The sequence below is a fragment of the Adiantum capillus-veneris genome, chromosome 13 (assembly GCF_014529385.1).
Source record: "Adiantum capillus-veneris isolate H3 chromosome 13, ASM1452938v2, whole genome shotgun sequence".
NCBI lineage: Eukaryota > Viridiplantae > Streptophyta > Polypodiopsida > Polypodiales > Pteridaceae > Adiantum > Adiantum capillus-veneris.
The window spans coordinates 91,599,698-91,621,437 of NC_140943.1; the positions used below are offsets into that span (position 1 = coordinate 91,599,698).

The window sequence follows — 21,740 nt, forward strand, 5'->3', positions numbered from 1 at the left end:
GATCCAGAGTGAGGAGATATGGCTTATTGAAGTTGGCCTGGATGCATGCAAAATGTTGTGCTTGGCAATGCTTTGACCGTCATGCATGTCAAAAGTGGTGCACTTCGGAAGCATCAAAGTCATTATGCTTGGCATAACCTTAGTTGCTATGTATGCCAAATGTGGTGCCACTAAAGAGTTTTTTTTTCCCAACAATGTTTGGGTCAGCAAGTATATGTGCTACACCTTTGGAGAATGCTTAACCATGATGATGGAGCATCCATACATGGTAGAATGGTGAAGCTTGGGGTCACAAGGAACGCTTAGGAAGCATTCAAAACTCTTCTTTGACAAGGAATGCTTAGAAGGAATTCAAACTCTTGTTTGATCTGTTTACAGCAAGTACAAAACCAAGTCAAGCTATCATGTCATTGTGTAGCTTTGTATGCCGCCAAGGGTTGTCAAGCTGTTGTCTGCGTCCTCAAAGTCAGAGTATCTTCCTACAACAATGATCGCATGCCGGCTTGCACAGCACAACCCTCAGCAAATGATTTTGATCTTTGTGAAAGGGCAAATTACCAATATACCTCGGAAATTCCCAAAACGCCCTTAAAATTTTAAAATTTTCCAATATACGACCAAAAATCCCAGAAAAGACCCTTCACTTGTCCAAAATACCCCTCATTAGCCTCGTAAATCTAAACGACAAATTTCTTTGTAACTCTGGAAGATTAGTTCTCCCCCCCCCCCCCCAATAGAAGATAATAAAACTAGGATTATATATGAAATTGTTCATCATTTTTAGACATAGATGCCTCTATTTGTGAGTGCACTCGTGAATAGTTGTGTAGAAAACTTAAAAATAACTCCCCCTTGTCATGAATAGTATAATATGCAACCAAAGCCCACATGAACTAACACCCACTCTAAAATAGCATGCTACTCATTGACAAGGTCAATGATGTCATGGTCATTCTATCTAGAGCTACATAAGCTTCATCCCTCTATATTCTTTATACACTCACTCTTTCATTTACTCAGGTACTGTTGTTATCAACATGGGTTATCTAATTCATTTATTGTACACCTCTCTTTGTGACCAAGTAATCGTTGTTGGTTACCCATCTGCACAATTTGCACATCTATTTTTTGGGTTATTGTTCTAGTAATTGATGACGTGATTGGATGGACGAGGAGTAGACAAAAAAGAGTTCTCACCTCAAATTGTGTGCTAGCCTCAATATGTTGAGCAATTAAAACTCCCTCATGCAAATTTGTGGGACCTTGCTCGTGGACCCTATAAAATATCATGGGTTCCACCCTTGCACATTCTACTCATTGATTCAATTTTACAACAAATTGGGCCACAGGTTCATGTAACTTCTATTTAAGTTTATTGTTATATGTGAATTTTTGTCACGCAAATTATTGTATTAGAAGTTTCTTTAAACATGGCCATGATGTTTTCACATGTTCAAGTTGTTGTACCTACCAGCTAGCTATAGTTCTTCTGATAGTGTTCAAATTTTCAAGGCTTGACAATTCAGATGCCATCCATGATAGCTTGCAACATGCTCAAAATAGTTAGTCCATGTTAATATTTCTTCTATAAGGAGGGAGAAGGTCTTAGGATGCACTTCATTGTCCATCCTAGGAGCCTTAACTTGTTTGGGGCAAGAAGGTAATGACCAAGAAGAAAAATTTGTCAAAAGCTTGCAAATCAACTCCAACAAGATGTAAGATATTGAACTTTGAACCTCCTTTCTTATGTATTTTGATCTCCATAAATAGTTATTACAAGGTGATGACAAAGAAGGGGATCACCACCAAGGAGGGTGAGCCATCTATGACCTAGTCTAGTGCGCTGACAAGAAAATGATGACTAGGTAGGGACTCACAATGTAAAGGATCCTTGATCCTGACCACAAAGACCTGTATACAATGAATCTTTCGCCTTGGTAGAGACACTGGCTTAAATCATACAATGAAAAAGTTGAAATAGTGGCAACCATGCACTAGCTATTTCATTGTAGGAAAGTAAGAATCCCAAGTTGAGACCTTACGCTTTGAACCGCCAAGCAGAGGAACATCTTCATCATCTTTAAACATGCATGTTCCATGCTGAACCGCCAAGCCAAGACAATGGCATGACACCCCAATCTCATTCTTCCAACACTACCTCACATTTTGAATTCAAAAAATAAAATCAACAAATATCCTTGATAGCTTCCATTTGCATCCTCCATCCATCCGACTTTTATTTTAGCAGCTTCCATACAACCTTCTACATGCAACTATACACCAGCTTCTCTAATTCTTTCTTGCATTCCTCACAAACCTTCATAAATGCAAATCAGAATGACTTATGTGCTAATGCTTCTTATTCTAAATACAAATGCAGGGTTACAAGCTTAATTGAAACAAACTTAAACCTATAGCTTGTGTCGATAACACATCATCACAAACCCACCCTGGCTCTACCACCATGCTAAGAAACCTAACGTGACATTGTTCAAAGTGTTGGTGATGATAACTCGAAACAGATGAGGGTGCATCATATTCCCTTGCTCAAGAGTAGCGAGAAACAAGAGTAGAACATCCCACACTTTGTTCTCTTCTCCATCTGCTCAACCATCATTTGCAGGCTTATCACACAAGCTCTCACTCATTTACCTTTACAAGTGCACACGCACGCGCGCACACACACATAAACCATGCACATCTAGCGCTTTTAAGAGTACTTTCACATACAGGTTCTCACCAAGCTTACAACTCTCAAGATAACTGTCTGTGACTGCCTAAGGATTTGTAGCACTCAAGCCTTACAGTCAACCGGTTTGAGCTCAACAGCAAATGGCCTTCTAGACGCACAACATAAAGGCGGAGCTTCTAATAAAATGCCTTGATAAAAATGCCTGCTCTCAGCTTTGATGTGACTGAGACGGCGAAAGAATCCAGTTGAGAAGTTTGTGTAATCAAACATACAATCCTATCGATTCTTTACAAATGGCATTGCCTGCTTTTTTTCCTAAGCTACCAGAAGTATATACAAAGAGAATCTAATCTTGCTTCGTCTGCAGACGTCGTGTCAATGGATTTACACCTGGTTGTCTCTAAATTTACGCTTGGTTATTGTACATCGCCACCTGTATAACTGTACATGTGCTATGAAACTGTGGATTGGAACAAAGTGACGGTCGCTATGTGCCCATTTTTCATAACCTGAAACAGCAAAAAGGCTAAACGTTTAAGTACTATGACCACAGATCCCCCACTCACTACTCAAAGTTGCTTTTGTTTTGAAACCAACCTCAAGGGCTATGTCACGATAGCTATAGACAAATGTCGGACCAAAAGGGTTGCTCACAGAACCCTGAGTCTGTATGGCAGCTCGACCACCATCTCCAAGGAACTCCTTGAAAACGAACGGAGACATTCAAGATGTAGCAGACTCGCACTTATGCTTCATAATAATAAGAGCAATCAATGCAAAGCACGGAGATACCTTCACTTGATTCCACTTGGTTTCAGGTCGTATGTACCACTCTGAAACGACATGCTCATCAGCTACAAATAAGCAGACAAGTAATCAGAGCTAGATTCAATCCCTTACACAACATCCAAAAAAAGCAGAGAAATCCAACACTCTATACATCAACTTCTTAAAAAATTTACTTCAAACTTTCCTTGTTTACAAGTGTGCACCAATACAAGCAAAAGGGGGGAAAAAAGCCATGATAGAAGTCAGGCTTTTTCAGAATTAGGCAGCCAAAGACATTTCTACTTCATTTGCATGCCCCTAAGTTAATACTCTATTCTGTCTTGAGTGCAAAGGTGTCTGGCACACAATTTAGCCTATCCCCGTATGCTCAACCTTTGCCATTGTAGGGTCTTCAAAAGGGATTGTTTGCCCCAAACAACAAAAGCCATGGCATCAATAAACAGCTAGATGGGACTTACAGGGTCGGCAATCAATGATAAAGTTGCACTTAATATAGGAATTGAAATCAGTGTGTCCAGGAAAGTTTGTGTGCAAGACGAACTTCTTGATTCGATTTGTCTGAAAAGAAAACCAGTATTTGTTTGAACCGAATCATAAGCCATAATATTGCTCAACATACACACAATAGCCCACGATAGAACCTGGCCATCAAACAAGATGTCAATTCCTCTGGAAAAGTAATTGTAAAAATAGTCTCCACATAAAGTCGTCCTTTGTTTCGAGTCAGATGCAGAGTGGATCACCATCGGATCAACCTACAATGGCAGGCACCATCTACTTAGCTGATATGCTTCCCCCACTTTCATGGCCACATCTCTCCTAAGCAAAACCTAGAAGATAACAAGTTGTGCATTGCAATCAAGCTATACCTGTTTCTTATGGATACCACAAGGTCGTCCTAGCTCTGCCCAGACATCCTGGAAGGTAAAGTGATGTTAGTAAAAGATCAGCAGAGAAACTCCTGAAATTCTCGAGAAAAACTGCTGCCATTGTAAAAAAAATTAATAGTTCAACAAAAGAAATGCAGGCTTGTTGCTTTGAGAAGACAAAGTTGTCCTAGTGAAAGAGAAGCCACCTAGCAAAAGAAAAAATGTTCCTATAAGTACCAGACACGTGACAGAACTATCAGTTATAACCTAGATAAAACACTAGTAGATTTCCGGTGGTTTATCAATGCAATTAGTTAAATCCCTTTCCCTGAATTCTTCCTTCTATAAGGGCTCCATATTGTCAACATAAGCATTTGTTCTTTATACTGTCCAAAATAATCCATTTTAATTGATGACTGGACATTTACTGCTCTCAGCTCAATCATGAGCAGATACAACAGCTGCGTAGGGAAGCCCTCTCAGCCCATTTCTCTTTTTCATTACGGCTCATTTCCCCTTTGGACGTGTTCACAGCAGCCGCCCTTAAAGGCTGCAGCCAGGTGGCCCAAGGGCATCAGGGTGGGCAGCAAGACCAGTTGATCATTAGTGATTGGTGCCACATGGCACTCTTGGATTGAGACTTCCCCAGATGGCTGCCATTTAGTGTCACAAACTGCTGACGTGTCAAGCCACTGAAGAACGGAGTCACTGTGCAGATCCCGGCTGAGGGGCCTAAACCCTAAGAAGCAGAAGGAGTTGAAGTTCCCACCAACTTATGGGACCCCATCCAATGGGGCCCAAGTGACATAAAGGTATTAAAATAAAGCAAGGCCACACACACGCAGAGAGCATGATGACGTGGCAATTGTACGGAATTCCGGATTTTCCACTGACTGCTGACGTGGCAAAAATGTACGGATTTTCGCGTTTCACGCTAACTGTGTTGACGTGGCAACCTGTACGGATTTCCGTGATTTATGCTGGCTGATTTTTCAGTGCTAGCTTTTGGGCCAGTTGCTTTTGACTTTAAATACTTTTCATGTAAACTGCTTTTGGGCCTAGGGCCTTTAAATATGAGGCTAAGGCTCATTCTCTGGCACTCTTCTGGGAGAAGGTGCAGAGTGTGGAATACCGGCTTGTACTGTGTTGATGCAATATAAAGAAATACCGAAAGGGGCGCCAAGGTTTGGGGCCAATACTCTCTGAGGTGGAATTCCGCTACTCCGTGTCGCGTGTCGTCTCTCTCTTTCAGTTCAGTTATTATTGAAGTGCTAAGAGTCTGTTCAATCTGTTCCTTTCTATTGGCACGTGGTGCCCGTCTTGTGACATTTAGGCAGGCCTATCATCCACATCAAGAGCACACCTGCAACCTTGTCATGGGACAGCCAATAAGGATCATCCATGCCAAGTTTCCACTTCTCTATTGGTGAGATCGGGAGCAAAAGCCTCCATTTAGCTTCATGGGCAGCTAGTGAGAAAGGAAATTACCTCTGTATTGTCCTTGCGGCGCTAGCATGACAGCCAGTGAGTGGAAATCCTTGTAGGTGGCACTCTCTTATTGGAGGGGCTATGAGCAAAAGCCTCCTCTTAGCTTCTGAATAGACAGTCAAGAGGAAAGTTGTAACAGACTTGGACACTCCAAGTCAAAACTCAACCGCGACAGCACCAAATAACCACTTCAAAACAATTCACAGATCACAATAGATTTGCACTGGCCCGGCGGAGTTCCGTGCCTAGAGATATTGGCCCCAAAGACTGGCGCCCCTTTCGGGATTTCTTTTATATTAATCAGATCAAAGTACAAGAGAGTGGCTAGGGTTTCACTCTCAGACTCTGCGTCCAGATGCCCTGAGAAGTGAGGCCCTCACCACTAATTTAAATATTACAAGGAATGCCCAAAAGCAGAGCCCCAAAAGCTTCAAATCAAAAGCAATTGCTCTCTCTCTCTCTCAGAGTCAAAACTTGAAAGCAAAAGCATTCTCTCTCTCTTTCTCATTAGGTAGAGAAAAAGCAAAATTTGCGTCGCTCATCTTTCTAAGAAAAAAATAAAAAAATTAATTTAAAAAAATTAATAAGCCTCCGCGATTTCCGGAAATTAGGGTTTTTGGCAAAAATTAGGGTTTGCAGGAATTTTAGGGTTTCTGGCAGAAATTAGGGTTTCTGTTGTCCGTAGCCACATGATCACTTTGTGACATACCCCCCTCTTGAAAGCATTGTAATCGACCGCGATTACACCTGCAAAACCGACAAAAGCCATAAACCGTCTTAGCAAACACTGATTGTTAGTACCTACGTACTAGGAACACACATCTAGCACATGTACAAAATCGACAATCACATCACACGACATCATAGGACATCACCAAACATCACAGGACATCACATGACATTCAACATTCATTCAGATCTTAGACCATGATTTATCGGCAATGTAGCTAGCAATCACATCTAGGTCCAATCGGGACCTCATCGATGTCCGATTGACTAACCCCTATTGCAACCATGTCTATTCGAGATCAATCAGACCAAAATGCTGCAGTCATTTCGTCTGTCAGTTCCTGCACTCACAAGAAGTCAAGAACAAATCAGTATCATTATCAGGAATTCCATTTCATAAAGTCATCCAGCAGAATACTGTCAGTTCTCAGTATCCCTGAAGCTCAAAGAGACATCAGTGACTTTAGTATCAAAATCAAGGCATCTGTTGACAAGGGAGCGGAGTGACTCCCCTCTTGTGCATCCCACTGCACCAGATCTCCGGCCAAGCTGAATTTTGGGTTCCGTTTGGAGTAGACTATGCTAAACCAAAACATCGAGGTAAAGTTTCACAATCCAAGGAGTATCTGCTAGGTCCTCCTCCTCCATCCACTTCGCATCAAATGCAAGAAAGTTCTTGAACTTAACCAAGAATTGCCTTTGGACTTTACCTTTCTTCGTATCGTTATGTGCCAAAATCTGTTCATGAACAAGGATCTCCTCGTTTTCTTCCACTTCGGGTTGCTCATCAGGCTCCCCATCATCAGGCACATCACCCTTAACAGTTTTCAAGAGACTCACATGCAATGCATTGTGAATCCTCCAAGTATCTGGCAGTTTCAATCGGAAGGAGACATCATGTATCTTGTCAGTGATCTGGAAAGGTCCGTAGTATCGCATACTAAGCTTTGGAAAAAGCCTCTCCTTTCCCTTTTTCTTTCGTAGGCATGCCTTTTTAAAAGTAAGAGCACCCAATCATCCTCCTTCAATTTCAAGTCGCGACGATGGCGATCCGCTACCTTTTTCTGTCGTTCTTGAGACTCCTGCAAAGTCTCGCGAACCTTGGCAAAAGCCGTATCCAAATCTCGCGAATATTCATCTGCTTCAAATATCTAATCTTTCGTGCTCAGGAAGGATGGAGAGATACAAATCTCACATGGCGTCTTCCCCGTCGAAGAGTGTATCGTGTTATTGTAGGCAAATTCCACCAAAGGTAAGTTCTTTTCCAATTGAGTCTTGTGATCCGAGATACAAGACTTCAATAAATCTAAAATCACTGAATTGGCAATCTCAAATTGCCCGTCAGTCTGCAAGTGGAACGATGACGAGAACTGCAACTACGTATCAATGTTCTCCCAAATTGCCTTCCAAAACAAACTCATAAATCTGGGGTCTCTGTCCGAGACAATCGTCTCATACGTGCCATGTAATCGGAAAATCATCGTGATCATTCTGTGTTCTCGGGAGATCAAAAAATGAAATCCATTGCAATACTTTCCCAGGGGTGGGTGGGTGGGTATGGTAAAGGCTGTAACAATCCCTGTGCCTTATGCCTGTCAAACTTGACCTTTTGGCATACCAAGCAACTGCGCACAAACTCTTCCACATCCTTTTTGAGTCTCGGCCCAAAGAAGTATCTCTCTACCCCCTTCATGGTGGTAGCAATGCCGCGATGACCCATAAAAGGTGGACAGTGGCATTCAGTTATAACCTTTTCCCTCAACGGCTGTGTAACGCACAACATAGTCTTTCGCATCAAGTAGCCTTCCCGAAGGGAGTATCGAGCTACTGTCTCCCCATCCCGTATTCGTGTGAAAAATATCTGCAAAATCTGTATCTGTGGCATACCGATCGACCATATTCTCGAAGCTCGTATGATGTATCGCGGAAATAGCTCGAACCAACAGTTTCCGAGACAAAGCATCTGCCACCACATTCTTTTGTCCCTGCACATGGACAATCTGGAAGTGGAATTGTGACAAGATGTTCGCCTACCGCATCTGCTTTTCCGAAAGTGCTTCTGTGACAAGAAATAGCGCAAACTCTGATCGTCTGTAAAGACAGTAAAATCCGCTCCGAGTAGGTAATGCCGCCACTGAGTAAGAGCATGGATAACCGCCAAAAGCTCTTTCTCATAAATCTGTGCTGTCATCTCCGGCCTAGAGAACAAACGGCTCTCGTAAGCTATGACATGGCCTCTTGCATCAAGACCGCACCCAGACTACGACCACAAGCATCACGATATACTTCAAATGACTTCTGCAAGTCCGGCAAAGTCAAAATAGGTCCCGTAGTCAATTTCTCTTTCAATGACCGAAAGGCAGTCACCTCTGAGGGTCCCCACAAAAAAGGTACTCCTTTCTGTGTCAAGGTATACAAAGGGGAAACAACCTCTGCAAACTTTCGTATGAACCACCTGTAGTACGAACACAGTCCCAAGAAGCTTCTAACTTCATGGACATTCCTCAAATGGGGCCAATCACGGATAGTCTCTATCTTGGCCGGGTCCATTTGCACTCCTGCTGTGCTGACACAATGTGTCCCAAAAAGTGTATCTCTGGTAGGAAAAATTCACTTTTCTTTGCATTAATCACTAACGTGTGATATCGTAATGCCTGAAAGACTTGAAGCAAATGATCTCTGTGTTCTGTCCATTCTTGGAGAAAACAATGATGTCGTCAAAGAAAGTGCCAACAAATAGCCTGTACTCTCGAAAAAATCCTGTCCATCATCCGGTTAAATGTCGCAGGTGCATTGGTTAAGCCAAAAGGCATCACCAAAAACTCAAATAACCCAAAAGTCGTCCGAAAAGCTGTCTTGTAGACATCACTCGGCGCTATCCTGATCTGATGATATCCACTCTTCAAGTCAATCCTGCTAAAGCACGAGGATCCCTGTAACCTGTCGAGTATATCATCGATCCTAGGAATCGGAAATCTGTTCTTGATGGTGATTTCGTTGAGAGTGCTATAATTGATGCACATTCTCCAAGATCCGTCTTTCTTCAAAACCAACAACACTGGAGAGCAATACAGTGAAGTACTAGGCTAGACAAGACCCTTTTCCAAGAGGTCTTTCACTGGGCTCATAATCTTTTCATTCTATACTCGGCTCACACGGTAAGGTGGCCGATTCGGTGGCGTGCTTCCAGGTATCAGATCAATGGTTTGATCTTCAAGCCCTCTGAAAAGCAATCGGCATGAGTGTGGAGAAAAATCTTGGAGTTCTTTTGATCAGGTCAAAAAATATTCAAACTTTATTCAGCATTCAGTTCTCTCCCAAAAGAATGAGTAAGAAACTGAAGTTCATCGAGTACAATCTATAAGCCCTTCATTTATCAAAGTCGCTTTCTCGGCCCGGTAGTCAACCACGGCATAGTTCTTGTGGTACCAAGGGATCCAGAGTAGAACGTCACTCGCGTGCCCTGAACACCTCTGTCATTGCAAACGAAGTTTGCCAATGCTCGGTGTAATGGCAACACCTCATTCGGGTGCCAGTCGAACTACCTCCACTTGTGGCGTCAGTCTGTCGGGCGTAATTCCAAATCGAGCCGCCAATTCCAAGTGAAAAGAAGTTGGCCTTGGCTCCTTCAAAAGAGCTTCCTGATCCTTCACTTTTTCCCAAAAGCGGCAAAGTTTGTACTTTCATTCGTTAGATTCGGTGCAGGTCCCACGTCATGTGGTACCAGTTCTGCTTTTCTATCTGCCTTTTCTGCCACATTCCTCAACTGCTCTCGAACTCTTAGACCTGTCATCGTCTTTATCATTCTGCTCTTTCTGTGCCTTATTAGGGCACTTCGCGGAGATATGTCCTGGTTCCCCGCATCCAAAGCACTTCCCCTCTCTGATGAAGCGAGCTCTCTCCTCAAGAGTAAGCTTGGGTCGTGCATCATTTTTCTCTGGGTTGCTCTTTTTCTTTCTACTTTCATTCCCAGAAGTCTGTTTGGCTCGTTGTGTCATGGCCTCATCTGTGGGGTAGGTAAGACTACCGGAGTGAATGGCAAAGCCCCGCTTCGCATGACTCATCAACTCCTGAATAGAAGCTGACTTCTGTTCCAAGCAGTGATCTCGGATCTCTGTAGGTAGACCCAAGGTAAACCGCTCAATCTGTTCTCTGAATGAGATCTTCTTGAATGAAGAGGCGGGTAGAAAAGAGCTCCATAATCTTTCACAGTAAGGATTTACTGTATCGCGCTTGGTCATCCGAAGATGGTTCTAAGCAGCTCGTATATCTCATTCATATTCTTGCGTCAACCAAGAAGAAATAAAAAGCTTTTTTAATTTCAGCCATTTAACTGGCGCAGTCTTTTTTAAAAGAAGCGTGGACCACCAAGTACGAGCATTCCTCTTAAAGTAAGAGGCAACTCTCCGAATCTTGGAGTGCTTTGAATAGCGTCCTCCCGCGAAAGCGATGTCAAACTGCTGTATAAAAGACAAAGCCTTCGAAGCATCTGAGTATCCTGAAAAAGTATCAAACTTGATCGAGTGGCCACCTTCCTTAAACTCTCGCACTTTCTTGCTTTTATTTTCGAGAAAGTCATACTGGTTAGCTTTGTAAAAATTCTTCTTGTTCGCATAAAAGTTTCCGTCATCGGAATCTGAGCTGTCTGTACACGAGTCCTCAGTAGAACTGTCACTCTCTGGGCGAGATGTAGCCTTCTTTGCCTTTTTCTTGCCCTTTCCGAAGCTTTGTTTCTTGCTTTGCTTTTTGCTTTTTCTGTCTTCTTCGCTCGAGTCTGAAGAGCTAGAAGAACTGTCAGAAGAAGAAGAAGAAGAAGAAGAACTGGGTACTCCTTCAAATCGAACACGCTTCTTCTGTTTCTTGCCTTGTCAAAAGTCGACTAATGATCCAAATAACCTGGAAAGTCATTGCTTTTCTTCTGCTTTTTGCCGTGCTTTTTGGCTTTCTTTTGCGCGTCAAAAAACTGAGCAATCCGTGCATCAACCACGTTCTCCATTTCCTTCTCCATATATTTCTTGGAGGCAGAAGGTTTCTTGAGAGCGGGTTTCGGGAGTGGTGTTGTGGTTCTCTGTCACTCCATCTGTACCTCTTCCAAAGAGGTCTGGTTCATATATTTTGCCATCTTTGGGTCCTTGGCAAAATTGAGCATCATCTTTGTTGCATCGCCAATCAATTGACGACGCTCCATCTCTCTTTGCTCCGCCTGAGTAGGCCGAGGCGGGCCATACTCTCTGTCTGAATCTTCGTTGTGATCCCAGCCCACATCTCCAGCTGCAGAGGGAGTCGACTGATCATTGCCTGAAGCCATAGGTGCCGCTGAAAAAAAAAATTCGGGGATCGGATTTCCCGTAGAAGAGAAATCGGCCGTGCTCTGATACCACTGTAACAGACTTGGACACTCCAAGTCAAAAATCAATCGCGACAGCACCAAATAACCACTTCAAAACAATTCACAGATCACAATAGATTTGCACTGGCCCGGCGGAGTTCCGTGCCTAGAGATATTGGCCCCAAAGACTAGCACCCCTTTCGGTATTTCTTTTTATATTAATCAGATCAAAGTACAAGAGAGTGGCTAGGGTTTCACTCTCAAACTCTGCGTCCAGATGCCTTGAGAAGTGAGGCCCTCACCACTAATTTAAAGATTACAAGGGATGCCCAAAAGCAGAGCCCCAAAAGCTTCAAATCAAAAGCAATTGCTCTCTCTCTCGCACAGAGAGTCAAAACTTGAAAGCAAAAGCATTCTCTCTCTCTTTCTCATTAGGTAGAGAAAAAGAAAAATTTGCGTCGCTCATCTTTCTAAGAAAAATAAATAAATAAATAATTTAATAAGCCTCCGCGATTTCCAGAAATTAGGGTTTTTGGCAAATATTAGGGTTTGCAAAAATTTTAGGGTTTCTGCTATCCGTAGCCACGTCATCACTTTGTGACAAAAGCTACTAAGACATCTTTTTAGGGGGCATCTCCAATGAGGGGGCCAATTCAGTGCCACATAGGCAATGCCAAACGGAGATGCCGCATGGATTGTGCCATGTGTCGTGCCACATGGGCAAGTCCACATGAACAATGCCACATGGTAGTGATACATTGGCAGTCCACATGGATAATGCCACATGGCTGGCGCCACATAGGCAACGACACAGCAATGTGTCACAAACTGTTGACGTGTCAAGCCATTGAAGAACGGAGCCAACATGCAGATCCCGGCCGAGGAGCCTAAACCCTAGAAGAAGCAGCAGAAGAAGCTTTACCAACTTATAAAGTCTTGCCGAGAGGCTATTTTTAAAGAGAAGTTTCCGCAAACTTAAGGGACCCTATCCAATGGGGCCCAAGTGACACAAAGAATAAGTAAAGTTGGACCTATGCACACTCACAAATAGTGTGAAAGCTGATGACATGGCAGTTGTATGGACAATACAAAATTCCGCAATTTGCGCTGACTTTGCTGACCTGTCATGCTGTACGGATTTCCGCGTTTTGCACTGCATGCTGACATGGTAGGTGTACGGATTTCCTAAAATTGCGCTGGCTGATTTTCAGCATGTGCTTTTGGGCCAGATGCTTTTGAGTTTAAAAGCTTTTCATGTAACTGCTTTTCATGGCCAAGGGCCTTTAGATATGAGCCAAGGGCTCATTCTCTCGCATGCTCCACATGAGGTGCAGAGGATGGAGTACCGGCGATGTACTAAGCTCAAGCAATATAAAGAAATACAAAAAGGACGCCAAGGTTTGGGGCCAGTGCTCTCTGGGGTGGAACTCCGCCACTCCCCGTCTTGTGTGTCGTGTATCTCTTTCAGTTTGAAGTGCTTAAATTTGTTCAGTTTGTTCTTTTTCATTGGCACGTGGTGCCCGTGTTGTGACATAGTGCCACATGCGCAGTGTGCCCGCCACGAGCAATTCACATGGGCAATGCCACACGATAGTACCACATGAGCACCTCCAAGGCTCAATGACTTAAGCTAGGCCCCACTGTCTTGACTCATTCCATGTACTCTCATATTATTTACTCCAACATCATGGCATCACATGGTGCTCTAAACTCTTCCACACAAAGATGGCACTGCTTGCAAAAACCAACCCCTAGCAGGGCATCGCTTTGCTAGACTCCACACACGCACGGGCTACGTTAGTGGATTCTTCGCTCTCGACTCCGGGACCAGCTTTTGCTCTCATAACTTTGCTTCAAGCATAGTTGCAAGAGATGTCACAAAAGTGATGACGTGGCCACCCACAGCAAAAGACAGAGAGAGAAAGAAAGAAAGGTTTAATAACATCAAGGTGCCAATCAAGGTAGAACTAATAATGACATTGTGATAGACTTGGACACTCCAAGCCAAAGATTTATAGCACACACATGAGAAAACTGCAAACATCTGAATAAACTTAAATAGAGGGAGAGTGTCACAAACTGCTATCACTGAAGAACGAAGTCAACTCTGAGATCCCGATCGAGGGGCCTAAACTCTAGAAGAATCGGAACTAGCAGAAGTTCTCACCAACCTACAGATTCTCGACGAGTGGGGCAAACTCATTAAAGTTTTACCAACTTATGGGACCTCGTTCGATAAGGGTCCAAGTCACTAGCAGTAAAGCCGGTACACATACACACCTTAAGTCTTGCATGGCGACCTGATGACGCGGTAGCCATTAGGACAGATTTTCGTAATTCACGTTGGCTGTGATGACATGGCAAATTGTACGGACAGTCCTCGATTCTGCACTGACAGGCTGTACCGATTTCCGCAAAACACGCTGATAGCTTTTTGGGCGCTAGTGCTTTTGGGGCCAGATGATTTTGAGTTTGAAGCTTTTCATGTAAACTGCTTTTCATAGGCCAAGGGCCTTTAAATATGTGCAGAGGGCTCATTCTCTCGCACTCTTCCCGGTGAAGGTGCAAAGCGTGAGTACCGGCATTGTACTGAGTTCAAGCAATACAAAGAAATACAGAAAGGGGCACGAAGGTTTGGGGTCAGTGCTCTCTTGGGGTGGAATTCCGTCACTCCCCATCTCGTGTTTCGTGCATCTCTTTCAGTTCTGTAAGGAAGTGCTAAAAGTATGTTCAGTCGGTTCTTTTCTGTAGGCACGTGGTGCCCATCTTGTGATAGAGAGTGTCACGTGCGCACTTCACTTGCGCTACGTCAACAAGCTTCTGCTACAGTCTAGAGTCAGTCTTAGCTTAGGACCTAGCCTGGCACACTTGAAGCCTCTAGCAGGACGTGCATGTCCATGCCGGTCATAGTTGCATACCCTCTCTTGCACACTTAGTCACTTAAGCATATAGGCATATGAACAGTCACTTAAGTCATTTACTAATAAGTGACTTTGACATGACAATTATTACAAGTAGGTAGGGCAAATGGCTAAAAGAAGTATAAATGCAGTCCTAGGGGCACCAGAGTCAGGCAAAGGAGCAGTAGACAAGCCTCTCAGCAGTATCAGCGCTTGGGCAGCCATCAACCAGTGTTTTCTCCAATGTTTTCAGCCCTATGATCGCCATCAGATTTCAGCCCTCAGCATTTTCAGCATAGCCTCCTTGCGGCTGCAGTCCTTGCCGCATTACCACTAGCGTTTTCAGATTTCAGCCATCTTCATCTTCAGCGTTTTCAGTTTTCAGCCCATCGCCGTCCCCGGCGATAGCAGATCAGCCCACAGACTCATCCTCATCGCCATCATCATCATCGTCGTCACAGTACCAAGCATCTCCAGCAGTACGCATTAGCACCTCAGCAGTTCCACAATACAAGTACCCCTCGTTGTCGTCATCGTCTAAGACGCAGTACCCCAGCATCTAGCACCCCTTGCGTTTTGGCTTGGCTCCTACCTAGCTCAGCGTAGGGATCATCAGGACCTCCGTGTCCTTAGCACCTTCAGTACCCAAGTACCCGTAGTATCAAGCACCGAAGTACCCATCAATATTTCAACAATACCAACCATCTGCATCAAGTACCCATTAGCATCTCGACGACGACGACGACGAGGGGTACTTGTATTGCGGTGTTGCTGAGGTGCTAATGGGTACTTGGCAACTCTGGGCTGTTTCCGAAAATCCTTGATATTCATACAGTGCCACATCAACAATCAGCGAAAAATCCCGGGGTAGGCCGTACAGGCTGCCACATCAACAGTTTGCGCGAAATCTCAGGATGGGCCATACAGCCTACCACGTTAGCAAGGTTTACCCAAATTGGGTCCTTGCTTTAATTTTAAGGCTTTAGGTCCCTCAGCCGGGTTCTGATAAGTTGGTAGGGTTAGCTTTTTAACCCTAACCCTCTTTGGGCCACTCGCCCACAATCTGCAAGTTTGTTTGAGTTAGGTTTTTAATCCCTAAACCCCAAGTGTCCTCTCGACCACACATCTTTAAGTTTGGACATGCCACATCATCACTATGTGACATACCCTCCTCTTGAAAGAATTGTAATCACCCTCAATTACGCTTACAATACAACCATAGGACAAAAACTAGGTCAATAGACACTGACTCTACGTGCGAAACTACTTGTTATGTCCCGCTCACAGGAGAGGGGATCTAGCCTACACGCCGTTGGATGGGTGTCCAATGTCCGGGTGGATGTCACAAACGGGAGCGCATAGCAATATAAAATATACTCGGATAAATAGAATTTATCATTTAATACTGAAGCTAGAGTATATAGAGAGAAATAGATAGAGAGAGAGAGAGTGTGTGTGAGAAGATCGACACAGTATTGGGGACCAAAAGATGGGCTGGTCCCCCCCTCCCCGTAATAGTATCTTTATTACTGAGGAGAAGTCTATACAAGCACTTGAACCAAACATATTACCACGTTCATTCTAGAATAAGACTTGATGGTTCTCGGAAGCCTCAGCTTCCTATTCCTAGGGCAAAACCCCATTCCAAGGAACTTCCGTTCCTTATTCCAAATCCTCGAGAACCAAGGTTCTCGCCTCTGGATCTCACCTCCAAATTCAGAGCATAGCATCCTTGCAACTCTCTTCCGACTCGGTTTCCAGGGTCCTCTTCCTGCAAAATAACTCTGCTTTCCCAATCACATCTCGAGAAACTACCTCTCACCGATCCGTGGATCTACTTCCAAAAACTTGGGTACGAAACCCTTGGGCTGATCTGGCTCTAATTCCTCAGAGCGCTTTTCTCCTTCAAAGGCTCATGCCTTCCTCTGTTCCTACTCCCTCGTGAAGAGGAAGTACACCTGCAAACACACACAAACACGGGACAACAATTCATATGGCGAATCCACAATTGATACCTCTCGCTCTTTGAGCTAAAAAGCGACCTTCATGCTTCGTAGTCTCGCGATCTCTTGCGTCTTTTGGCAGCAGAGTCTTCTCTTGTTGACGTTGGCAACTCCCTCTCTGAGAGAGGGCGTGTGATGCATTTATATCTCCCGGACCACGACAAGAATAGCTGAACGCTGGCTGCGCGCGTAGAGATCGCGGCGGGTTTTTTTTTTTTTGCTCCTCTTCTACTAGAAAGAGAGAGAAAAATTGATGGCTGGTTGTTGCTTTATTTTCCAGGTGGTTGCCAACTTATTGAGTGGGCGGCCGGCGTATTGTAAAAATAGTCTAAATTTGCCCAAAAACTCAATAAAACCTTATACGTTAAAAACAACGCTTTCGCAGCACTTCCCAGGCGTCCCTGGATGCAATCACATGCACAGTTGCAATGGAGACATAGAATTCCTCGCGGGAAAGCATTTGCTTTCCCGAAAAGCAACCCGCTTTCTCAGAAAGCAACTGTATTTCCTCAAAGTTTCCTCTGAACCCATCTTCATTCAAGTGCTTGCTCTTCCTTGTGCACAATTCTAACACGGTTTGGAATTTCCTCCTGACTATGGATATTCCCTTTCCAATGCACCCGTCACCCACCTTGTGACGTATCAGGAATACCCATCACCTAGTCCTTTCCTATTGAACTTACGATACAATCTCCTTCAAGATGCTCTATGTTACCCATCCTATGATGTCACCCATCCTATGACGCATCATAGATGTCTGTTCCTGGATGGTTGGACACTTCTTCCGATGCTCCATGTCACCCATCCGATGTGACGCATCAGAAGTACCCTTTCCTGGTGGCCTTACAGATATTCCTTTTCACAATGCTCCTGTCATTACTCTAAATGACGCACTAGGAATACTCTGCACTCGGATGTCTCCAATGGGAAAAACCCTCTCACTTAAAATTCCAATAATTCATTTAGAATTATTTTTCTTGGTGTTCCAAGCGAGAAAAACCCACTCACTTCTAAATCCAATAATTCATTTAGAATTATTTTTATGTCAAATAAAGCCAATTTAACAACATCCCTCTCACTTATAAACAGTTGTCCTCAACTGTAGAGGTCCAACTGAACTACCTGAAGAGAAACCAAAAAGATTCCAAATTTTGCTCAATGGTGAGTTGAGCTAGTCCTTTCTCAAAAGAGAACTTAAAAATTAAATTAAACAAAAATTCAATAATTCAATACTTACCTTACCGGTTTATGTCGTTCCTCTAGTACCTCGACCAATCATCAAACTTACGAGCCATGTAAGAACTCGTCATTCGCATCTGTCCAACAAATCAAAAGTTTCCTCATCCAAGAATCTGTTAACTCACGTTCGCCTTCTCAACCTCGAGAAGAATAATCCTCCTAGAAATCAATCTAGGTATCTGTCCTTGCGCATAATTGTAACAGACTTGGACACTCCCAAGTCGAGAATCTATCGCGACACCACAAATAATCACTTCAAAATAGTTCACAGTTCACAATTGATTCGACACTGGCCCGGCGGAGTTCCGTGCCTAGAGATATTGGCCCCAAAGACTGGCGCCCCTTTCGGTATTTCTTTTTGTATTAATCTGTGTTCAAAGTACAAGAGTGTAGGCAGGCGCTCACACTCAGACTCTACGTCCAGATGCTCTTTGTGTTGTGAGAGGCCTACCCACATGTTTAAAGATTACAAGGGATGCTAAAAGCAGAGCCCCAAAAGCTGGTAAACTCAAAAGCTTTAAAAAAAATAAAGCAAAAAGGAGTTTTTCTCTCTCTCTCTCTCTCTCTCTCTCTCTCTCTCTCTCTCTCTCTCTCTCTCTCTCTCTCTCTCTCTCTCTCTCTCTCATCTCTTGTGTAGAAAAAGCAATGCCCAAGAGCTGCACCATAAAGCAAGTTTTCCGTACGTTGCTCCTACGTCAGCTCTCCGCAATTGGGGCCGGATTTTATGGACAGGCCACGTCAGCATGCCACGTCAACATTTCGCCCGGAATTTCTGCAGCAGCCAGCCAGATGTTCTAGAAGGGCTATCCATGCCAAGGGGTGTTTGCATGTGTGTACGCCACATCACCAGTTTGTGAAATACCCCCCCCCTTGAAAGCATTGTAATCGCCCTCGATTACGCCTGCAAAACAGACAGAGGCCATAAATTGTCTTAGAAGACACTCACTGTTAGTACCGACGCACTAGGAACACACATCTAGCACATGTACCAATCGACAGTCACATCACATGACATCACAGGACATCACTTGACATCACAGGACATCACATGACAAATCACATTCAACATTCATTCAGATCTTAGATCATGATTTATCGGCAATGCAGTTAGCAATTGCATCTAGATCCACTCAGGATCTCATAGATACCCGATTGACTAACCCCTATTGCAACCATGTCTATCGAGATCATTGAGACCAAAATGTTATAGTCATTTCGTCTATCAGTTCCAGCACTTAAAAACAAGTCAAGAACAAATCAGTTTTATATTCGGGAATTCCATTTCATAAAGTCATATAGCAGAATAATGTCAGCTCTCAGTATCCCTGAAGCTCAAAGAGACATCAATGACTCTAGTATTCTAAAATCAAAGCATCTGTTGATAAAGGAGCGAAGTAACTCCCCTCTTGTGTAACCCACTGCACTAGATCTCCGGCCAAGCTAAATTTGGGGTTCTATTTGGAGTAGACTATGCTAAACCTAAAGCTTCAAGATAAAGTTTCACAATCTGAGGAATATCTGCTAGGTCCTCCTCCTCCATCCACTTCGCATCCAATGCAGGATAGTTCTTGAATTTAACCAAGAACCGCCTTCTGACTTTACCCTTATTCTTTCTATCCTTATGTGCCAAAATCTGTTCCGAAACAAGGATCTCCTTGTTTTCTTCCACTTCGAGTTGCTCATCAGGCTCCCCCATCTTCGGGCACATCACCTTTAAAAGGTTTCAAGAGACTCGCACGAAATGCATTGTGAATCCTCCAAGTGTCAGGCAGTTTCAGTCAGAAGGAGACATCATTGATCTTTTCGGAGATCTGGAAAGGTCCATAGTATCTCATACTAAGCTTTGGAAAAAGCCTCTCCTTTCCCTTCTTCTTTCTCAGGCTTGCCTTCTCAAAACGTAAGAGCACCCAATCATTCTCCTTCAATTTCAAATCGCGACGATGGCAATCCGCTGCCTTTTTCTGTCTTTCCTGAGAATTCTGCCTCACAGACCTTGGTAAAAGCCGTGTCCAAGTCGCGCGTATACTCATCGGCTTCAAAAATCTTATCTTTCGTGCTTAAGAAGGGTGGAACCTTCGCAGCACCTTCAATAATCTCAAATAGTGCCTTCCCCGTCAAAGAGTGTATCGTGTTGTTGTAGGCAAATTCCACCAAAGGTAGATACTTTTCCCATTGAGTCTTCTGATCTAAAATGTAGGACTTCAATAAATCTAAAACCACTGAATTGGCAATCTCAGATTGCCCGTCAGTCTGCGGGTAGAAAGATGACGAGAACTGCAACCGCGTGCCTATGTTCTCCCAAATTGCCTTCCAAAACAAACTCGTAAACCTGGAGTCCCTGTCGGAGACAATCGTCTCAGGCATGCCATGGTGTTCTCGGGAGATCAAAAATGAAATCCATTGCAATACTTTCCCAGGGGCGGGTGGGTATGGGCAAAGGCTGTAACAATCCCTGTGCTTTATGCCTGTCAAACTTGACCTTCTGGCATACCAACCTGTGCACAACTCGTCCACATCCTTCTTGAGTCTCGGCCAAAAGAAGTATCTCTCGACCAGCAATGTCGCGGTGACCCGTAAAAGGCGGACAATGGCATTTGGTAGTAACCTTTTCCCTCAACGCCTGTGTAACGCACAACATGGTTTTCCTCATCAAGTAACCATCCCGAATGGAATATCCCGATACTGTTTCCCCATCCCGTATCCGTGTGAAAATGTCTGCAAAATCTCTATCCGTGGCATATTGATCGACCATATCCTCGAAGTCTCTTTGATGTATCGCGGAAATAGCCATTACTAACGGCTTCCGAGACAAAGCATCTGCCACCAAATTCTTATGTCCCTGAACATAGACAATCTGGAAGTGAAACTGTGACAAGATGTTCGCCCACCGCATCTGCTTTTCTGATAGCTTCTTCTGTGACAAGAAGTAGCGTAAACTCTGATGGTCTGTAAAGACAGTAAAATCCGCTCCGAGTAGATAATGCCGCCCACTGAGTAAGAGCATCGATAACCGCCAAAAGCTCTTTCTCATAAATCTGTGTTGTCAATTCAGGCCTTGAGAACAATCGGCTCTCATAAGCAATGACATGGCCTTCTTGCATTAAGACCGCACCCAGACTACGACCACAAGCATCACAATATACTTCAAATGACTTCTACAAATCCGGCAAAGTCAAAACTGGTCCCGTAGTCAATTTCTCTTTCAGTGTCTGAAAGGCAATCACCTTTATGGGTCCCCACGAGAAAGGGACTTCTTTCTGTGTCAAGGCATGCAAAGGGGAAGCAACCTCTGCAAACTTTCTAATGAACCGCCTGTAGTACGAGCACAATCTCGAGAATCTTCTAACTTCATGGACATTCTTCAAATCGGGCTAATCACGGATAGTCTCTATCTTGGCCGGATCCATCTGCACTCCTGTTTGTTGAGACAATGTGTCCTAAAAAGGGTATCTCTGGTAGGAAAAATTCACTTTTCTTCGCATTAATCACTAACTTGTGATCTCGTAATGCTGAAAGACTTGAAGCAGATGTACTCTTATGTTCTGCCTCATCCTTGGAGAAAACAATGATGTCGTCAAAGAAAGTGCCAACAAAAAGTCTATACTCTCGAAAAATCCTGTCCATCATCCGGTTAAATGTTGCTGGAGCATTGGTTAAGCCAAAAGGCATCACCAAAAACTCAAATAACCCAAAAGTCGTCCC

The 21,740-nt window shown here is 43.8% G+C and overlaps 1 protein-coding gene across 1 annotated transcript in view; it reads right to left on the bottom strand.

Annotated features, from left to right (window-relative positions):
• Positions 1 to 2,702: 2,702 nt before the first annotated feature.
• LOC147444442 (PHAF1 protein At3g51130) overlaps positions 2,703 to 21,740 on the bottom strand; it is a 57,291-nt gene continuing 38,253 nt past the window's right edge. The window contains exons 9-14 of the mRNA XM_086527045.1: positions 4,351 to 4,398; positions 4,123 to 4,236; positions 3,940 to 4,039; positions 3,485 to 3,546; positions 3,290 to 3,394; positions 2,703 to 3,201 (exon numbers count right to left, since the gene is read on the bottom strand). Of these exons, the coding sequence (XP_086383171.1) occupies positions 3,145 to 3,201; positions 3,290 to 3,394; positions 3,485 to 3,546; positions 3,940 to 4,039; positions 4,123 to 4,236; positions 4,351 to 4,398 (486 nt within the window). The 3' untranslated portion in view covers positions 2,703 to 3,144. The remainder of the gene's footprint in view (positions 3,202 to 3,289; positions 3,395 to 3,484; positions 3,547 to 3,939; positions 4,040 to 4,122; positions 4,237 to 4,350; positions 4,399 to 21,740) is intronic.